Raw genomic sequence first — 21,828 nt, 5'->3', positions numbered from 1 at the left:
GAATCCAGTTTGTCTACAGAACTGTGATTGGCGCACAGGCTGTGTGCAATAGAATATGCATTCAAAGGTTCCTGTGTAACAATCATTTTTCAAATCTTCAAGGTCTACATGGTGCAATCAGCATAATATTGCTCATCCGTTTTTGCCTGAGTTTATTTTCTGAATGCTCGTATGTGCTAAGATGTTATGATAATCACAGAAAGACTTTCAGCCTAGTCAAGAGTGTACATTTGGGACTACATTCATCTGGAAGATTGTGTTTATTGTTTTTATATCTACGTTTTCTCCTAAATACTGTACAGTACAGTTTGCTGAAGTACACTACAGTGTCAGTCTGACTCGGTTGGTAGCATTCTTGTCTCTGAGTTAGAAGATTGTGGTTTTGATCCTGCAGTCTAGGCTGTCACCCCAATACAGTGCTGGAGGTGCTGCCTTCAGATGAGATATTAAGCTGAGGTCCCAAATGCCTGATATTAAAGATACCAGGGCACTATTTAAAAGAGAAAGCAGTTTCTCTCTCCCGGTGTCCTGGCCAACAATCTCCCAAATAAAATTGATCATTCGTGTCATGACTGATTTGGGAACATTGCTGTGCACAAATTGCCTACAAATAGAGTCGCTACACTAGGCAGTAAATCTTGTCAAGTGCTTTGAGACATTTTGATGATACGAAAGGTGTTGTATCATGCAAGGATTATTATTGTTAACAACTAGGGGCTTTGCATGCTCAGTAATTATTATATAAATAATTAATCATTTGATATAGCGCCTTTCACATCCGGAGGACATCTTCAAGTGCTTCACAAGATTTACTGTAAAGTGTAGTGACTGTGCTTTGTGGACAAAGCCAGCAGACAATTTGCGTATGGCAATGCCCCACAAACAGCTACGAAGTGAATGATCACTTTTATCGGATGGGTGGTGGGGTGTTATTGACTAGAACACTGGGAGAAACTCCTTTCTATTTTCGAATAGTGTGATGGGATCTTTTAACGGCCACCTGAATGGACAGATGGGACCTCAGTTTAACATATCATCCGAAGGTTGGCTAATAATTGACAAATATTGGTGTGTTTGCTGAGGCAGGTGCTGAGGGTGTAAGGCTATTGTATTTTGTGACTGGTGTTTACACATGTCCTTTGTTATCCAGTAAAACAAAAAGAAACATATACTGGGAGAATTCACAGGCCGCAGTAAAACAACCCAACTAGATGTGTATGGCTGTCTGGTGAGGACAGGATTGAGGTGGGCTGTGATCTTCTAGACGTCTCAAAGCGCTTCACAGAATAGACTGCAAAGTGAATTGACTGTATATTTTGTAAGCAAAATGCGGCAGCCAATTGTGCACAGCAGTGACCCGCAAACAGTCGTGGATTGAAATGACCAATTTATTATTGGTTTTTTTGAGGGATTATTAAAAGGTGTGTGGAGTAAGGAAACTTTCCCAAGGTTTCACCCTGCCGGGAATCAAACCCAAGTCTCTCGCTTGCAAATCAAATGCTCTAATTACTGAGCTACAGGACTCCACAGCTTAACATTATCTAAAGCAACAACAACTTGCTTTTATGGAGCCCTCCTCAAGCAGGGTAGCATCCCAGAGTGCTTGACAGTGGCAGAGCACGACGCTTGGTTGTCCTCCTCTGTATCCTCTCAATCACTGGGGAGGTGATCGTAGGCTCGATCGGATAGGAACTTCTTCAGGCACAACCTGAAGATGGGGAAGGAAGGGGCAAGGTGGAGGGACAGAGAAAGAGTGTTCCAGAGTTTTGGGGCATAGTGGCTGAATTTTAAAGACCGTAATCATATCACCCCCAACTTTCTTCAGCGTAAATGTGTCCAGTTTATCGCTCCTCATGGTCCATTCCCTCCATCCTCTTAACAACAACAACAACAAGATTCCATTTATAGAGCGCCTTTCACGTCGGGAGGACATCCCAAGGCGCTGTACAGTTGGGTCAAGACCCGAGCAGGGGGGAAATGGTCAGGGTGAGGGGAGGGAAGGGAGGGGGCGAGGAGGGGGTAGAGAGTTGAGAGGGGAGCTGAGGCACGGTCAAAGAGAAAGGTCTTGAGACCGGCCTTGAAGGAGGAAAGGGAGGAAGCAGCGAAGGCACTGGGGGATGGAGTTCCAGAGCCTCGGGGCTCAGAGGCTGAAGGCCCGGCCACCGATGGTAGGGCGGTTGGGGCGGGGGATGTGGAGCAGACCGGAGCCAGAGGAACGGAGAGTACGGCAGGTAAGTAGGGGGATAGTAGGTCAGAGAGGTAGGAGGGAGCAAGGCCGTGAATGGCCTTGTAGGTGAGGATGAGGATCTTGAATTCGATCCTCTGGGGGATGGGGAGCCAGTGGAGGCGAGCGAGGGTGGGAGTGATGTGGTCGCGAAGCCTGGTGCGGGACAGTACACGAGCTGCAGAGTTCTGAATGACCTGCAGCTTGTGGAGGGAGGTGCCGGGAAGGCCGGCGAGGAGAGAGTTCCCATAGTCCAGCCTTGAGGTGATAAAGGCGTGGACCAGAGTTTCAGCAGCGTGAGGGGTGAGGTAGTGCCGTAGTCTGGCGATGTTCCGGAGATGGTGGAAGGCGGTGCCAGTTGTGGCGCGGATATGAGGAAGAAAGGACAGCTCAGGGTCGAACAGAACCCCGAGGTTCCTGACTGGCTTTGAGAGGTGGAGAGTGCAGCCTTGGATGCTGATGCTGTCAGCGCCTGAGGTGCGGAGGCGCTGACGTGAGCCAATCAGGAGGGCCTCAGTTTTGCGCACGTTGAGCTGAAGAAAGTTGTCTCTCGTCCAGGACTCGATGTCGGACAGGCAGCTGTCAGGACATCGGTGGTTGTGGAGTTGAGGGTAGAGGAGGAAAGGTAGAGTTGGGTGTCATCCGCATACATGTGGAAGTTAACCCCATGTCTGCGGATGATGTCACCACAGGGGGAGCATATAGAGGGTGAAGAGGAGGGGACCGAGGACAGAGCCCTGAGGGACACCGCACAAGACAGTGCGGGGGCCGGAGGAAAAACCATTTGTGGAAACAAAGTGAAGACGGTGGGAGAGGTACGACCTAAACCCCTCAAGGACAGGGCCTTGAAGGTTGAGGTGGGAGGACAAGCGGTGGAGGAGGATAGCGTGGTCGACCGTATCGAATGCTGCCGATAGGTCGAGGAGGCAGAGGGAGCCCTGGTCGCAGATGGTCAGGATGTCATTGGTGACCTTGACCAGGGCGGTTTCTGTGCTATGGGCAGCACGGAAACCCGACTGAAGGGGTTCGAATAATGAATGGATGGAGAGGAAAGAGCGCAGCTGGGAGGCGACAACTCTTTCAAGGATCTTGGACAGGAAGGGGAGGTTGGGGATGGGCCGGTAGCTTGATAGCTGCGACGCATCAAGGGAGGGTTTTTTCAAAGTGGGAGTGATGATGGCAGTTTTTAGGGGAATGGGAACAGAGCCAGAGGAGAGGGACAGGTTGATAATGTCTGTGATATGTGGGGCAAGGAGGTTGTGGAGAGATGTGGAGTGGGGATGGGGTCAAGGGAGCAGGTGGTGGGTTTCAGGGATAGGATGAGTTTGGTGACAGAGGGTGGGGAAACGGGTACGAAGGTGTGTAGGGGAGAATGGGTAGGAGTTGGAGTGTGGGAGGGAGGGGGTGGTTGGAGGGGGAGTGACTGTGGAGCGGATTCCCTTGATTTTGGAAATCAAGGAAATCTAGCATCTCCTCACAGTGAAGGTTGGAGGAGATGACCTGCGCGGGGGGGACGGAGGAGTTGGGATGTGAAGCCTGGGGTTGTTCTTCGCCTCCAGGATTATCCATTTCGGTTGCCCTCCTCTGTATCCTTTCAGTCGCTGCAAAATCCTTTTTGTGTTCCGATGACCAGAACTGCACACAGTATTCCAAGTACGTTCGCACCAGTGATTTTTAAAGTGTCAGAATTACTCAACTATTTCGGCTCCATTGGGAGACTAGAAGAAAACATGTGCATGGGCACATAAACTGTTTATAATGTAAACTATTTTTTAAAAATCTAAACTCATCTTTGTATCTACATCTCTTCTTTTTTACCGAGAGAGTTGTTACGGTCTGGAATGCACAGCTTGAAAGGATGGTGGAAGCATATGCAATAATAGCTTTCAAAAATTAAAAAAATTCAGGGATACTGGGTAAGAGTGGGGCAGCAGAACAAGTTGTCAGCTCTTTTAAATGGCTAGCACATGCATGATGGGCCGAATGGCCTCCTTCTGTGCTGTAAGATTCTATGATTCTCAGTGCTAATTCAGAAAGTTGAGGGCTCAAACCTGCATTGGCAATGGAACTGTTTGCAAACACAGCTTTAAGCTTATAGTGACTGTGTTGTCAGTGGTTGACAGCACCTTCCATTAGATCCATGCAGTTGGTTCTAAAATTAGGCCTGGAAGACTCGCTGGAGATGGTATGTAAAAAGAGTTGGTGTGCTGTGCTAACTAATTACAGGTCTGATGGAGATCTCACAGTGATTAATCACTGGGGGAGCTGTGAGTAACATTGCTGTCTTTCACAAGATCTGTAATACACTGCACACACGCTGCAGGCAAACTTATTATTATCTAAAACATGTCAGTAAATATTGTATTATTAAATCATCTCCGTGTATGGGAAGGATTAAACTCCACAGGCTTTCTGCAGAATTCCTAGATACATCATATTGTTTGATAGAAACCGCATTGAACCCAAATCATTCACTACCAACTGGTTTCTGAACTTAGTGTAATATACTTGTTTTTTTGCTACACATACAGTCGATGTGCGAGCTAAACTGAGAAGTTAATTAAAGAGCTTGCCTTGATGACCTCTGTATCTGACTCTTAACTTTTTATTTTTCTCTAACAATCTTTCACTCTCTGATTTTTCTCTTCTCTGCCTCATTCTCTTATTTGCTCTCGCTCCTGCCTTAACAAATTGCTGAATAAATTGACTGACCTCATGTTGCTGGTTCTGTAAATTATGTACCTGGGGACTTCACATGTACCTGTTTTTGGCAGCATTGCAGTTCTGATTCACTTATAAGAGGACATAATAAGTCACCGTGCAGATGCTTACCATTATACTGTATGATGACAGTGGTGTATTGGTGCTGAAGGCCATAAATCTGGCGTCCTCAGCAGCTTCGGGGTTTGGGTTTGTTGAATGAGACTTAATTCTGCTTATTGTTGTCTGCTTTCATTGAATTTCAGGAGAAGAGGCAGAACATCATCCCCGCAGACTGTAGTGTGGAATAAACAGCACTCAGGGCACCAGTCAGAGGACAGGTTATTCCAGCTGACCATATCTGAAGGGAAGCCATCCTTCAATCAAGTGGAAAATAACTTGCGAACAGGAAGCAGTAGCCCCCTGGCTGTCCCAGAAAGGAGGTTAGTTTGCTCCTACCTCTCACTACATACTCTGATTTGGATTCGAAGCAGAATATGATGACGATGGAAAAAGCTCTGACTTGAGGGTACAGTAACAAGTGCAGGTCTCCTTCTGTCTACAGGATTCCTAAATAACTTGGAGGAGATATTACCTTTTCCAATATAAGGCTGCTGATGTTGGTGTGTTCAGGTGACACATGGGATAAATGATGTTCAAATGGATTTTAATGGAGAGGTAATACATGTCAACAATAGAGCACAACAAAAAGGGTGGCCCATCACAGTGGCGACCATCTGCAAAAGGCCTGCTGGAATAGGATTTGGCCGAGATTCAGTGAACTTGCAGTCAATGGGAAGCTGTAGGAACAAAGTGAATTCCATACTTTAATGCGTATAGATGGAGAGAGTTTGGTTGCTAGAGTTTGAAATTCAGCACTACAGATACCTATTGACAGGTTTACACCAAGTGGAGGCTCGTGCTTCTCTGACCCATGTGGTGAGTGGGTGGAACAGATTCCCAGCAAAGGCAATTGAGGCTGTCATTCAGAAATAAACTGATCGGTCTCTTAATAATAATAATAATCCTTGAATTTGATATAGCGCTTTTCACGTCGGGAGGACGTCCCAAAGCGCTTCACAGAATACACTGTAAAGTGAATTGACTGTATATTTGTGGGCGAACGCGGCAGCCAATTGCGCACAGCAATGTCCCACAAACAGTCGTAGATTGAAAATGACCAATTTATTATTGTTTTGTTTTGGAGGGATTATTATTAGGCTCTGTGTGGAGTAAGGAAACTTACCCAAGGTTTCGCCCTCTGCCTGGAATTGAACTCAGGTCTCTCGCTTGCAAAGTGAGTGCTCTATCCACTGAGTTACAGGACTCCACAAATGGGAGTCCTTTTTCCAAATGGGAGGTTCCAGGTTATAGGGATAGGCTGTATGTTTTGATGGTTCCTGTCGGAATTTGGAGAGGTTGTGTTGAAATAAGGAATTGGGTAACTGTTCTGAATTTTGCTTAGTTGATTCTCTTTTACGATCAAGAAGTATTTGTACAAAGCTCTCCCTCAGGATATACACGATGGACATCATTCTGTGGGGCATCGCATGTACAAAATGTTGCTTTGTGTACACAATGGCATTGTTCTCGCTCTGTATTTGTCTTCTACAGCTCTCTGATACATAGGGTGGTGGAGGCATGCTGGCATGTGTGTGGGGTTCTACATATATTCTGCAATCATTAATCGCAGCATAAACCCACTTACAGAATTTTGTTTATAAAAATCTTCTTGGCATTTGATGCAAGACAGCCTAGAAACATGTGCTGGGCATAATTGCAGCAGTACTGCACCATCAAAATCTCACCTTGGATTGCCTTAAAACAACTGTCTGCTTGTGCTCAAGGCTACAAGCTGTGCTTGGACATTGAGTGAATATGCATATGTGCAAATATTGCTCCAGTGGCTTATGGTACCTTCAGTCAACATTTGCTCTGTACCTTTCTCTCCACCCCTCCTCCCCTCCCCACCGAGTTACCCAGGCGATGGCTCCAGTAGCAGATCACAGATTTAGTGGGTTGCATCTTCTCTGGGACCATGCATTGTGGTCTGTATCACTGATGCCAGACTGCTAAATGTTTTACTCTGAGATGTGTTGGATACTCAGTGTGATGTAGGTATTCTGATTGTTTCTTGCGCCTGTGAGTAGAAATGCTGGCACCATTCAAGCCCCAGACAATGCTGGAGGTTCTATTCATCAGGTGTGGATCTGACCTGCCAGGCAGACTGAAACTGGAAACCACCCGCACCTTTTGGATAATAATAATAATCCTTGGATTTGATATAGTGCCTTATCACATCTTCGAGACATCTCAAAGCGCTTCACAGGATACACTGTAAAGTGAATTCACTTGTATGTTTTGTGGGCGAAAAGTGGCAGCCAATGGCGCCATGCAGTGTCCCACTTTATTATTTGTTTATTTAGTGTTACATTGGATGTAACACTGACCCTTTTCTCTGTCTGATGCTAAGCCTTTACTGCTTGTCTCTGCTTCCTGCCTTTCTCTGGTCCTCCTGTAGCGTGCTGTTGCCACTCCACCCATTCGCTGACTAAACCACTTACTGATGTTACTCTTTGTATTGTTTGTTTACCATGTAGCTCCTCTCACTGATTAGGTCTGTTCACGCTAAAATAAATTGCCAGTTATTTAAAAGAGAATCAAGTGGTGAAGCTTTAATGAGAAAGCTCTTCCTCTCTCTCATCCAGTTAAACTTTCAAAAGTTATCCATTTGAATTATTCATAATATTTTTGATCTCTTTGCACAACTTTTGTTTACAATATAAGATTCTCCCCCATGTGTTTCCCGAAAAGCCACCTAGTTCCAGGACTAGTATGTGAGCACACTGTAAAGATCAATACAGACCTGCATGCTTCCCATTCCTTTACCACAGGACATTTCTCTGCCACAATTTGCATTCAAAGATTAGCAAGTCTGCACAGAGTTGTTGAGGTGGTATTAAATCATGAATATCTTTGCTCAGGGGGAAGAGTTTTGTATCTCAACTAAATCAATAGAGTAAAAGAAATCCATATTAGTTTTCAAAAAAAACTAGACAAAATACCCTAAAAAGGAATGAAACATCAGGGCTATGGGCAAAGGGCAGGTAAATGGGACTGAAAGGATGGCTCTTAAAGAGCCAGCAGACACGATGGTCTAAATTGCCACCTTCGGTGCTGTAAATTTCTGTGAAAAAAACTTGGAAACTGATCCTCATTAATAATTTGAATTTAAGATCAATTGTAATTCTCCGAATTTCTTCTTACCTATACTTTTCTATTTCATTAACCTTTTGGAGTCCAGTTACTTCCAGCACGAGAAACCATAACCTCAGCATTGCAAACACCATAACTTATTAGCCTTTGGTGATGTCATTAGCTTCCACTGTAACTTGATCTACAGTGACCTGCAATAACTAGTAGCCTCTGTAGTTTCCAAATGAGAAGGAGTACGTTATGTAGCCCCCTCACTGCAGCATGCTTCTGGTGTGGCTCTCGAAGAAATCCTCCAGACAATAGACCCAGACTAACGTTGCTGGATTCACGTGCCTGGAGGCCTCACACGAGCAAGGCAGCTGATTTGGAGCTCGCCCGTTTATGGGAAGCATGTGGGGCAACCACAGAAATGAATGAACCATTTTATTAACCTTGGTCCAGAGGCCTGGTTATGCTTACTTTGTATTTCACTGTCTTCCTGTGCAGCTCCACAGAGTATTGTCATTCTTCAGCCTCGTCCACGGATTTTGGCAGCTGGCAGATCGTGTCTGGCTGTGGCAGTATTCATGACCAGGCTGTAGTTCCCAATGACTCACCTCTCCCTTTCTACACTCAAGATGACGGAAGCAACGGGAGATTGTGAGTGTCGCTGAAATATGCAACTTTTCATTCCAAACATTTTAGATACACAGAGAGCTAAAGGTGTGTCTGTCTGTCTCCTCATCTCGGCCTCCAGTTCCTGCATTCTTTCAGTCAGTTTCCAATCTCAGCCCGTGCTAAGCGCGGACAATAACCTTTCCCGGAAAGAAGGGCAGCTCAACTATTCTTCATATAAGTACCAAGTAGCTGGTTTAAAGTTGCAGTGCAGAGGCCTTTCCCATCGCAGCTGTGCTGTAACCTGACCTGTTACATGAATCTACATGAATCGTAGAGATTGGAGCACAGGAGGAGGTCATTTGGTCTAACAAGTCTAAGCTGTACCTAGCTCCTCAGATCCCCACGCCCTGCTCTTTCCTGTGCCTTTTAATATTCTTCCTCTTCAAATCTCTTTTAAATATTATGTTTTAGCCTCAAAAGTCACTTATGGCAAAGCATTTCATATCCCTCTGTTTGAAAACCTTTCTTCTAACCTCCTTAGCTCTTTCACTGATGATCCTGAGCTTATTGCTTTTCCAACAAGCGTGAATATTTTTTCACTACGTGTCCTCTCAAACATTTTCAGACTCTGTTAGAGGCTTCTTAACCTTTCCAGTGGAAAGTGATTCAATTTTTTTAGTATATCTTCACAACCCCTTTAACCCTAGTATCATTCACTTGACTCTACACTGCACGTTTGTAATGGGGCTTGCAGAACTGCACGTCTAACGAATGTCCATGAGACTTGTGACTGAGGTTGGGCAGGTTGAAAGAAGCACCAAAGCAAAGCATAGAGTTAGAAATGAATAGCCTGAAAAGGCAGGAGATTTTATGTAGTGCAACCACTTGCACTCAATAAAAAAATAATTCTTATTCTTAACTAACTATCTGAGGTGTAACCCATGAGAAAGCGAGCTGCAATCAGAACAGAATTGATGCTGATATCCATTGCTTTATGCAGTGCAGCACGGCTGACATGGTCACTGAACTTCCTGAGAATCATTTTGTGTTCTTTATTGGGACTGATCACCTAATGGCCAGAGTGTGGTCTCAATACTCCGTTTCAATAAGATGTTCAATCTCACAGGCATGGTGAGAGAGTGAGGGATTTTAATGGGAAATTAGTAGTGGCTATGAGGAAATATTTTTTGACATATTTAATGCAATATTTTACGACTGGACAGAATCGGAGTTCTCATTTAGCTTCCACTGTTCTGAAAATCTGAAAGTAAGCTTGTTGAGATTGATCTTGAATAGGGCCTAAATGTATTTGTTTATGAATCACTTTTATTCCAATGACTCAGTGGCTGAAACAGCTTTAGACCATTCCAGAACGAAAGACACCAGGTTGTAATGCCATCTCTGCTGAGTTAATTGATCTGAGCCGGAACAGCAACTGGGGCTACAGTTGGATTCACTGCCTCTCAGCTAGAGAGGGGAAAGATTAGCAATGGTTACTGATCATCTAGGTTGCCAACTCTCATTGTCAAAACTCAAGTGAAGAGCAACCAACTGGTTGAGGCTCGTGGAACTGATTGCAATATCAGGATTCAAATGTCTTCCGGAGAAGGAAAGTGTGGGTAAAGGTTGTGGGGAAAAACCTCCCAAAGGTTGAACTTTCTCATTGATTCCCTTTCCATTTATTCCTGTTGGAAAAAGTACCAAGTCAGGAACAAAACAGTCAGGCAAAACTTATACTGGCACTCTGCGGTGTGGCTAGAGCTCCACAGATAGTTGAAGAAGGATGTATCCTGTTGGTAATGTTCCCTGCAGGGCATGTTCCCAGTTGCAGCTGGATCAATGGGAGGGGAGGAAGCTCCATGCAAATATGAGGCAATGTTAAACAAATAAACTCTGCAATTGATTTCATTCCATCAGCTCTTGTGAGTCTCCAGTAACCTATCAGAGGCTTCTTAACCTTTCCATTAATCCCAGTAAACCTGCTCCATGTCCCCCGACTGTCCTACTCCCCCACTGGCAGTCGGGCCTTCAGCCTTTCTGCCCTCGCCCTTTGGAGCTCCATTCCACATTCCCTTTGCCTTGTTCCCTACCTTGCCTCCTTCAAGACAAGTCTCTTCGACTGTGCCTTCAGCCACCCATTTACCTACCTTTCACTCTTCCTCATCCCAACCCCCATGCTAGGGTCCGAATCCCTGAATGTCTAACGCCTTGGGATGTCTTCGTGACGTGAAAGGCGCTATCCAAATGTAATTTTTTTATTGTATTAGAGATTATCATTGACCAAGACAATAGGTCCTTTCAGTTATGAAATCAAAATATGGTTTCTGACTGATTGATCCAGGCTTTGATTCTGCAACAAAGTAAGTTTGGGCATTCTCGTTCCTAATGGATACAGACACTTAGACTGACACGATTTTCCCAGTTTTACTCGGGTCACAGCTGTGTCTGAAATGGAAATGTCACATTGATGTAATAGTGGGCCTCTTCTGAGGTTAATTTTGAGCATTATGGAATGGGCAATGTTGCTTTGTGTCGGCAATTCATATAAATGGTTCTCGATCAGTCATATATAGGGCCTGCTGAATTTATTTACCTCTATCCTATTTACCCTACTGACAGCACCAGCCTGTTTATGTTCCCTGCTGGATCCACGCAACCATCACTGACAAGCTTTTAGCCATTCTGATTCTGTTCCCTGGAACTCCATTTGTTCAGAGAACAACAACGCATTACATTTGTATAGGGGCAGAGTAGCTAACTATTCTTGAGCAGATCCCTCTGACTTGCTTCCTCCCTCACCTCGTTCAAGGTACATTTGAAGCCGTATCCCTATGACTAGGCTTTGGGTTATCTTTGCCCTCCCCACTCCCTTTGACTTCCAACCCAGGGCTCGGATGCCCAGCAGTGTCAAGTGCTTTGTACATCCTCCCAACGTGAAAGGCACTCTATAAATGTATGTTGTATAGTAACTGTATCAATTTGTTTCTGTTGCAGGTTTCCCATCATTCCAGAACGCAGAGCCAAGCTGGAGGAAGTCCGAGCCATCTTCCTAGCTGCTTACAGTTCAACCGTGGGTCTGAAATCAGTGTCGTCCAGCCCATCGGCTTTTGGCGGACTTCTGGAACAGTTTGCACGGGGAGTTGGACTGAGAGGCACCAATAGCATTGTCTGACCCAACGTTGTTTAAAAACAGTTTGAGCCCCTTGCAAATCTCAACTGGGTAACACCAAAGATGGCCTCAACCAGACCTCCTTTCACCTCGTCACCTTAGTCTTTTAAAACTGATTTAGGATTTTTTTTCATTTCTGAAGTTGATGTCCTGATGCGGCCAAAGATACCTGAATGTCCCAAGTGTTGCAAGGAAGGAAGGAAACAAACCCTGGGTCTGACATGGTCTGCTCTTTGAGATGAAACTTTTGGGACTCTTAAGGGACTGCTATCGTGCTGCTGGGGAAGTTAAAGTTCTATTGTAGACATGCATTTTTGATTTGCAAGCCAGATATTCCTGTGCTGAGAGAATTGGAGGAAATGGTGATCACATCAAGTGCCTGCCTTTTCACTAGCTTCACAGCTGTACTTGTGGACTTTGATTCCTCACCTGTCACTGATTAGATGTTGGCATTTCTAACTTGCAAGCCCCTTTAAGGCTTCTACTGAAGATTGCTAGGTTTGGTGAATGGGTTAAAACTCTGTTGCACAAATATGATCGTTACATTCAGCAGAGTTTTCTACATGGTTATCAGTTTCATTACAGCTATCTTAACTCAAGCTACCCCTAGTAGCAGCTTAATAACATTCTCTGAAATGCAAACAGGTCTTACCATGGAAGCACCTTTTCCTCACCTCTCTTTCACCTACAAATATCTGAGTGCTGCATTGGTTAGCTACATTCTCAGTCACTTTTACATTTAGGCAGGGTTATGTGAATCAAGCTGCCTGGCTGATGTAAAGCCACAATAGGAAAGTGAGCAAGTGAATTAAAAAACCGTGATGTGGAGCGGATGTTTGCGCTAGTATTAGAGGCTTCAGTAAAGATTTTGATGGTAGAGATGATAGGTTATCCAGCTAATCTGAATGGATTTAAATGGTAGTCTCCATGAATATTGTCGTAATTCAGTATGTTAATATTATTAGTAAAACTTATTTAATGCAGTAGCCTACCGAGAATCTAAAGATGATAGGTAAAATTATTCTATTTTTAATACTACATTTTAACCTGCTTAAAAACTGAATATTTTTGTGATTTTTAAAATAAGAGACACCCTATTTATCAGCGTGGTTCAGTCCCTATTAATTCTGTTCAGTCCCTGCCACTATCTTTGTGGAAATGCAACTGATCTTGGTGTTCCGCTGTTTAGTGCAATTGTGATTAAAGAATACACAGGGCAAGAATAATAATAATAATCCTTGTATTTGATAAAGCGCTTTTCACGTCTTCTAGACATCTCAAAGCGCTTCACAGAATATGCTGTAAAGTGAATTGACTGTATATTTTGTGGGTGAAACGCGACAGCCAATTATGCACAACAGTGTCCCACAATCTGTCGTGGATTGAAAATGGCCAATTTATTATTGTTTTTGTATTTGGAGGGATTATTATTAGGCATGTGGAGTAAGGAAACTTGCCCAAGGTTTCGCCCTGCTTGGCATTGAACTCAGGTGTCTCGCTTATGAGGCGAGTGCTCTAACCACTGAGCTACAGGACTTCACAAGTAGGGAGAGAAATGCCATTACAGGAACTAGAGGGGGAGAGGAGAGAAGCAATTCATGGCGAACAGCTTTCAGCTTCTGGTCAGTTAGATTTTCTAATTTTATTCGTTATATTTCCCCAATCCCTAAACTCTTCTAACGCAGCCAAATTGTAGTTGGTGAACGTGACAGACTAGGGATGACGTGTTCACAGAAAGGTCAGAGTTTGTGGCAGAGAATTGGGGCTGGCTAACCTGTTAAGTGAGCACTTTGTGTATCACCGTGTGTTTGCACGCGTGTATGTATGTATGTGTGCATGCACTTAAACCAAAAATCTCCTTAAACAGCAATTGACACCCTAACTTTTTATTCCACGTTTAACAGAACTGTTCTTCGTGTAGATGAAGCATGACATCTTATTCTACATAGGTTTGTTCCAGGAGGTAGATGCACAGCAATTGATGTTGAGTCTTGTGCTTTTTTGGTTTCTGTAAAGTGTGCTGTATTGAGACATTTTGTTGGTTAGTGTCAATCTATTACCCAGTATAGAACTCTCCTCTTCCCCTCCCAGTTTAGTGAATGCGTATGAACCAGTCTCTCGTCTGGGAGCTTAAGCCTCTAGCAGAAGATCCTTTATGCCTGATGCCTTTAGTTAGTTAACATTAACTGTTAACTGTACTCCAGGAAGTCCTAAGCCACTTGGCCACTTTGTTATCAAATGTGAATGGATTTTGTTTAAAATTTGAACTGTATATAATGGAAGGGAGCTTTTCAATGACGAATAACTATGTTATTTAAGTAATGCAGAGATTGTAGTGAGTGTTATTCTCCACTTCTATACCAGCAATGCGTGTTATACTTTCAAAGATAAATACCCCTCTTATTCCGTTGCTTCCTCAAAATCAATTTATTAAGATGTGTGTGATTGTTGCCTTCAATAAGCAACTAATTTCTGGTTGTTCTATTAAGGAACACCTCAGCCTACTAATATGCTAAAGGTTGTTTCTTATATCTCATATCTTCCTTCTCTGTCGATTCAGGACGCCCGCATGAGCTTAGGAGATTCTTAGTGAGAATACTCCCTGGTGTGTTTAGGAAAGCTGTCTTGAAGTAATTTAAGAAATTAGTTGGACTGGAAGATGCCATCATCTGGTCCAGCTACCCAATGTACTTAGTCGACTATAGTCCCTTTATTGGTGCTGGGATGGGCAGTGTCTGGTGAGAAATAAGCAGTAAATCCCCCTGATCGTGAGGTAGAATGCTGCAATAGGAGGAATTGTGCTAACCTGAGCCAGAATAAGTCTCTTCGCTGAGGAGAAACCTGCTTCTTAGGGGCAGCAATTCTGGTAAATTGGGTGTCTCTTTTATGAATAATGCAATAAACTCCATTTTAAACTTTCCATTTTAAACCCCCAAGTTGCAAAGTCATGTATGTTATTTCAAACCCAACACCGCATCAGTCAACTAATCTCTGCATGAAACCCCTTTCTTAAAACCTATAATTTTTCAACACTTTCTCTAGGATTGATGAGCAATGGAAATCCATTTAAAAATTGAAAACTGCTGAAATTTTTTTTAAATACCAAGATTAATTTCAAAATACATTTCCTTCAACTTCTGAGGTTTACATTCTTTGGTGATATTTTGCTTTATGCGCTTTTAGAAATTGCCAGACCCGGAAGTGGTCCCTTAAACAAATGCTATCTGCATTACTGTGCATTCTGTTTTCATGCCAGCTTTGGAAATTATGACGGTGATGAGTGAAGTCTGCTTTGAGGGTTACGTTTGATGGTTAGATTTGCAACAGCAGCTGGATGGGATTGCCTTGGTTTAGAAAGCAGAATCCACACGGACAAATAATGCTCTTTCACAGTCTCTCAATCTAGTGGTGTGATTGTGAGGGTTACTTCCGTACACCTCTCAGCTGCCTGGAAGATGGTTTGCATGGCACTGCAACAGCTGTTTTGGTTACAAAGTATGGACGTAGAAAGTATTTGCATTGTCCAGAGATTGTGGCCAGCAATGTGTGTCAAATATTAAATGTTTCTTGTGCAGTTATATAAATGGTTTGGGCTGTTTATTATGCTAAGATCATGTAAGCAGTGAATGCTACCTTTCTCTCCGTGGTAATGATGGACACAGTTGGTTTGGAAAGCAGATTTAGCAGTCTATGCCTTTACTCTGCTTACAGCAGTCACCCTATCGAGCTAGGAGAATTTGGGGTAAGGTATTAACTCTCCTGGAACTTTATTGAGACTGGACTTAGCAATCTCTCACTGGGGTGGCCCGTGGTCTCTGTGGATCTGTGGATCTCTGACCCGTGGTTGGGATCATTGACCCCAGTGAACTGCCAAGTCTGGGGTTTGTTTTGGCCTTGTGCAAAAAAAAACATCATTATTAACATGTTCACTTGTCCTGAGGAAACATACCCAGTAGTGTTGGGTTATTTTCCATTGTAAGATCTTGAAAGGAACTTGCTTGTGGAATATTTAGTGCTCCGTTTGTCCGAAGGCATTGCTACACTGTGAAATATCTTGCAATTGTAAGTGAGTGTTATTCAGGGCGGTTTCAGGTGGTGGACTTTGCATGTGTATAATTACCACAGGTTAGTTACCATATAAAAATAAAAATTCTTGACTCAAGAACATTGGCTTCATTGTTTTTGTGAATCCATTGTACATGCACAGAATCATTCTTTCTTAACAAACAATACAGTAAATTAGCAAAAAAATAGCAGAAAATACTAATAGGTCAAGAGCACTGTCGAGCAATCTACTAATTGGGATGGATATTGTTGGATTTGTCAGTGTGCAATGTGACAGATCCAGCATTCGCAAACTGCAATTCATTCAAACCTCCGCTGCCTGCTTTCTCACCCACACTAAACTGTCCATCATCCTAGGCCTCAGTAGTCTACATTGACTCCCTCTGCATCTCCCCTCCTTCCTTGCTCAATGTCTAAAGCTCTGAAACACTCTGAGACTTTACCTGAAAAGTGTTATGCAAGTGCAAATTGTTGTAGATGTAATTGTTAGAAGGTTTTTTCTAAAGAAACTACAGCATAATCCTCTATGTTTCACATTCTTTTCAGCTTTGTTGTTCCCAGGGCCACATGGTTAGCTATGGAAAGACCATGCCAAACACCTTTATACTCCCCTCAAACTTAGATATGTAGTTTCCCACATTGTAAGGAGCCATTGTAACCCATATCTACCTTAATAGTCATGGTGTGGAACGTTCAGCTCTATGCCGTCACCTTTGCTTTCTGTGGCACTTACTGCTCCTACTTTTTGTGATATATTGGGTTTATCACCGATAAATGGCGCTATATACATGCAAGTTGTTGTTGTTGTAATGCTGATATTTACCTTTTACTGTGCTTGAACACTTGTGTATACCTGTTGGGAGGTGTAGGTGTGGATGCAGGTAGGATTTGGTTGGTTGTGATGCCTCACCCTGTGAATTAGACACAAGGCCTTTGTGTGTCTAATTCACAGATGCTGTCCAGCATGAAGGGCACTATATAAATGCAAGTTGTTGTGTACCCACTGCCACCCAACCCACCACCATCTCCTACTGCCCGGGAATNAAAAAAATCTCCCTCCCCTCACACCCCACTTCCCTCTCTGCTGTCTTGGGAGTCATCTGAATTCCCCCTCTGGGCTTCCTCCCGCAATGACCTATCCTCCTCGGTTACTCTCCTCTACCATTTCCTCTCCACCACTCTCGATACCCTTGTTCCCCTCACTTCTCGAACCATCTCCCACTCACGAAAGTCACCCTGCTACACCAGCCAGTTCTGCTCCTTTAAGGTACAGGTGCATGCCGCTGTATACACCTGGCTCAAATCGTTAACAGTCCATCGGCAGATCTGGCTGGACTTCATCAAATCTTACCACTCTGCTCGCCTCTGCTAAATCATCATTCTACTCCAAGATAACCCCAGATTCCTCTTCTCCATCACTAACCGGCTCCTCTGCCCACCCTCTCACACCTCGCCCATCCTCACCTCCAATGCCAAGTGCGAGGCAATGCTGGACTTCCTCGAAAGCCAAGTCGAGGGGATCCGCTCAGCTCCCTCTGTCCTTCCGTCTACTACTTCCTCCCCATCTACCTCTCACACCCTGGCCCATACCTATCCCTCCCTTCACACCTTCAAACCTGTCTCCTACTCCTCTCTCACCACCCACTATAACCCGCATGAAACTGACCACCTATTCCCTCAACCGCATCCCTACCCCTCTCCTTACCTCCACCCACTTGACCCTCTACTCAGACATCATAAACCTCTCCCTATCCACTGGCACTGTTCCCACCCCTTTAAAAACAGGCATCATCACCCCTATCCTTAAAAAACCCTCCCTGCTCTAAAACTACCGCACCATCTCCAACATCCCTCTCCTTTCCAAGGTCCTGGAATGAGTTGTTGCTTCCCAGCTTCATTCCATCCTCTCCTGCCACTCCCTTCACAAACCCCTCCAATCGGATTTCCGTGCCGCCCACAGCACAGAAACAACTTTGGTCAAAGTGACAAATGACATTCTGTCCATCTGCAATCAGGGCTCCCTCTGCCTCCTCATCCTCCTTGATCTCTCTAACTTCGATACCATTGACCACTCTATCCTCTCCATCGCCTCTCCTCTCACCTCAACTTGCATGGTTGTGTCCTTGAATGGTTTAGATCCTACCTCTCACACTGTCTCCACTTCATCTCCACAAACTATTTCTCCGCTAGCCCTCCAAACCAGCCCATGCAGCGTTCCGCAAGGCTCTGTTCTTGGTCCCCTCCTCTTCAATATCTATACGCTCCCTCTTGGTGACATCATCCGCAGACGTGGGGTCAACTTCCACATATATGCGGATGACATCCAACTCTATCTCTCTGCCTCCACCGTCGGACATCAAGTCCTGGATGAGAGCTAACTTTCTTCAGTTGAAAGTCAACAAGATCAAGGCTCTCCTGATTGGCTCCCATCAGCACCTCCTCACCTCAGGCGCTGACAACATCACCATCCATGGTTGCACACTCCCATCTTACTAAGCCAGTCTGGAACCTTGGCGTCTTGTTTGATCCTAACTATTCTTTCTACATCACATCCATGCCATGATCCGCTCTGCCTTCCCCCACCCTCGCAACATTGTCTGGCTCCGCCCCACCACTGTCTCACACTGCAGGCCGCTGAGACCCTCATACACGCATTCATAACATTCAGGTTTGATTATGCAAACTCCCTGCTTGTCGGCCTGCCCAACTCCTCCCTCCACAGGCTGAAGATCATCCAGAACTCTGCAGTCTGTGTCCTCTCCCGCACCAAGTTCCGTGACTCTACTATCCCCATCCTCACTCGACTCCACTGGCTTGCCTTCGGTCACCCTCCTTCCCCTCCTGCCCTCCAACCTTCCTCATCCCGACCCCCAGATTGTCCAGCGCCTTGGGACGTCCTTCCGTTGTGAAAGGCGCTTTACAAATGTAATTTTGTTGTTGTAGTCTTTACAGAAGAACGGCCACTTCGACTCAGTCTGGAGGGCAACCAACAATGTGGAACCAGCCCCAGTTTAATTCTCTTACAAGGAAAAAAGACAAGTCACTTTGCAAATCACAAGCCATTGTTTGGTTGTTAGCTTTTGTGTATTGCTGTTCAATATCATGTTTACAAGATCACAAGTTCGGTTTGGATGAAGAAAATCCTTTGGCCCATTTGATCTCATCCTTCTAGCACGTCTTTGCATCACAGCATCAAGCTGCTTTTTTAAATGAGTCGAGTGTTCTGGCCATAAACACCCTTCCTGGTAACTTGTTCCAGTCATTAAATATCCTTTGAAAACTTTCCTGATGTCTGTCCTGAAATGATGCTTTACAACTCTTAAACCTATTGCACATAAAAGGAGTAACTTTAACATTTAAGAAATTTGAAATGTCTTCTACTGTCTAAATATCTCTGACAAAGGCATAAGGGGAGGATTGAATGATGTGACTCAGCAACTCAGCTGGTAACTGACAGCACTGACAGCGAAAGGTTTACCTCCCCTGCTTTTGAGCTGACTGGTTGCTTCACCATCAGCAGTGAGCTACAAGTGAGGCTATTAATAATAATAATAATCCTTGTATTTGGTACAGCGGGAGGTAGGTTACTGCACTTTACAAAACTTAAGGTCAAGTGGAGTGATTGCATCTTGTAAGTAAAAGTGATAGCCCAGTTTTGTACAGTAGTACCCTACAAACATTTTTATTTGGGGGTTTCCGGTGATGGGTTTCCGCATGTATCTGACACCCGTTTAACCCCAAAATTTTTATTTTTATTTTGGTGACTCCCAACACCTTGAATCTCCTAGCCCACTAAGGGTGTATACGCAGATTCCTTCTTACTTTCTACCATTTGACCCAAAGATATGATTTTCTCTAGATTCACCACCTCTTCTAAGAGGATTGATGTGTCTCGAAAGCCAAGCAGTGTGCTTGTTGATGCTGCATGACCAATCAATATCTCCTGAAATTAACACCTAGCGCTGTAATGATGTGCCACATTGGAACTGACAATACCACCATGTATTAAACCTCTTCTGTTGCACTAAGAGCTGTATATCAGAGATGTCGGTGGGTGGACGTGATTCATTTAGCTGGTTTTCCTGTAGCAACCCAAAATAATAATAGTTTCTAAGGTCGGGTGTTATTATGCTCCTCTTAAATACTTCAATAATTTTGACTCACTCGACATTTAATTCATTTTCCAAGTTCTGCTCGCTCAGAGACGTGAAAAGGATTTTGTAGAATAACTGAGCAGATTATGCTTTCCGCAGGATGAGCTTTAATTAACTGGAGGAGACACATTGTGCTGCACACAACCTGGTTCTGATCAAAAGGCACAGGTCATTCCTCTGAATTACTTCATTTAGAATCCCACCTACATTTAATTTGTCCCACAGTAATTACACCAAACACAGGGCTAGGTCAGCGATTAGACAAGCAATGGCTGGGAACGGGCTGATGATGAGAGTCACTGGTGTAACTATCCTATTTGCAGGGAGGTTGGGGGTCAGTACAACAACAACAACAAGATTCCATTTATAAAGCGCCTTTCACGTCAGGAGGACGTCCCAAGGCGCTGCACAGTTGGGTCATGACCCGAGCAGGGGGGAAATGGTCAGGGTGAGGGGAGGGAAGGGAGGGAGCGAGGAGGGGGGAAATGGTCAGGGTGAGGGAAGGGAGGGAGCAAGGAGGGGGAAATGGTCAGGGTGAGGGGAGGGAAGGGAGGGAGCGAGGAGGGGGAAGAGAGTCGAGAGGGGAGCTGAAGGCACGGTCAAAGAGAAAGGTTTTGAGACCGGCCTTGAAGGAGGAAAGGGAGGAAGCAAGGCGAAGGCACTGGGGGATGGAGTTCCAGAGCCTGGGGGCTGAGAGGCTGAAGGCCCGACCACCGATGGTAGGGCGGTTGGGGCGGGGGACGTGGAGCAGACCAGAGCCAGAGGAACGGAGGGTACGGGCAGGTAGGTAGGGGGATAGTAGGTTGGAGAGGTAGGAGGGAGCAAGGCCGTGAATGGCCTTGTAGGTGAGGATGAGGATCTTGAAATCAATCCTCTGGGGGATGGGGAGCCAGTGGAGGCGAGCGAGGGTGGGAGTGATGTGGTCGCGAAGCCTGGTGCGGGACAGTACACGAGCTGCAGAGTTCTGAATGACCTGCAGCTTGTGGAGGGAGGTGGCGGGAAGGCCGGCGAGGAGAGAGTTCCCATAGTCCAGCCTTGAGGTGACAAAGGCGTGGACCAGGGTTTCAGCAGCGTGAGGGGTGAGGTAGTGCCGTAGTCTGGCGATGTTCCGAAGGTGATGGAAGGCGGTGCCAGTTGTAGTGCGGATGTGAGGGAGAAAGGACAGCTCAGGGTCGAACAAAACGCCGAGGTTCCTGACTGGCTTTGAGAGGTGGAGAGTGCAGCCTTGGATGCTGATGGTGTCAGCGCCTGAGGTGCGGAGGCGCTGACGTGAGCCAATCAGGAGGGCCTCGGTTTTTCGCACGTTGAGCTGAAGAAAGTTGTCTCTCGTCCAGGACTCGATGTCGGACAGGCAGGCTGTCAGGACATCGGTGGTCGTGGAGTTGAGAGTAGAGGAGGAAAGGTAGAGTTGGGTGTCATCCGCATACATGTGGAAGTTAACTCCATGTCTGCGGATGATGTCACCGAGGGGGAGCATATAGAGGGTGAAGAGGAGGGGACCGAGGACAGAGCCCTGAGGGACACCACATGAGACAGTACGGGGGGTGGAGGAGAAGCCATTCGTTGAGACAAAGTGAAGACGGTGAGAAAGGTACGACCTAAACCATTCAAGGACAGTGCCTTGAAGGTTGAGGTGGGAGGACAAGCGGTGGAGTAGGATAGCGTGGTCGACCGTATCGAATGCTGCCGATAGGTCGAGGAGG

The 21,828-nt window shown here is 45.1% G+C and overlaps 1 protein-coding gene across 2 annotated transcripts in view; it reads left to right on the top strand.

The window, feature by feature from the left end:
* mtmr14 (myotubularin related protein 14) overlaps nt 1-13,154 on the top strand; it is a 59,050-nt gene extending 45,896 nt beyond the window's left edge. Inside the window, exons 17-19 of one of the 2 annotated variants that reach the window (XM_007890246.2) lie at nt 5,191-5,367; nt 8,627-8,779; nt 11,732-13,154. In XM_007890246.2, coding sequence (XP_007888437.1) covers nt 5,191-5,367; nt 8,627-8,779; nt 11,732-11,909 — 508 coding nt within the window. In that variant the 3' untranslated portion in view covers nt 11,910-13,154. The remainder of the gene's footprint in view (nt 1-5,190; nt 5,368-8,626; nt 8,780-11,731) is intronic. The other variant, XM_007890247.2, reaches the window with a different exon arrangement.
* The last annotated feature ends 8,674 nt before the right edge of the window (nt 13,155-21,828 follow it).

Source organism: Callorhinchus milii, unplaced genomic scaffold (genome assembly GCF_018977255.1).
Source record: "Callorhinchus milii isolate IMCB2004 unplaced genomic scaffold, IMCB_Cmil_1.0 Scaffold12, whole genome shotgun sequence".
NCBI classification, from domain to species: Eukaryota; Metazoa; Chordata; class Chondrichthyes; order Chimaeriformes; family Callorhinchidae; genus Callorhinchus; species Callorhinchus milii.
This window is presented reverse-complemented; position numbering and strand designations above follow the sequence as displayed.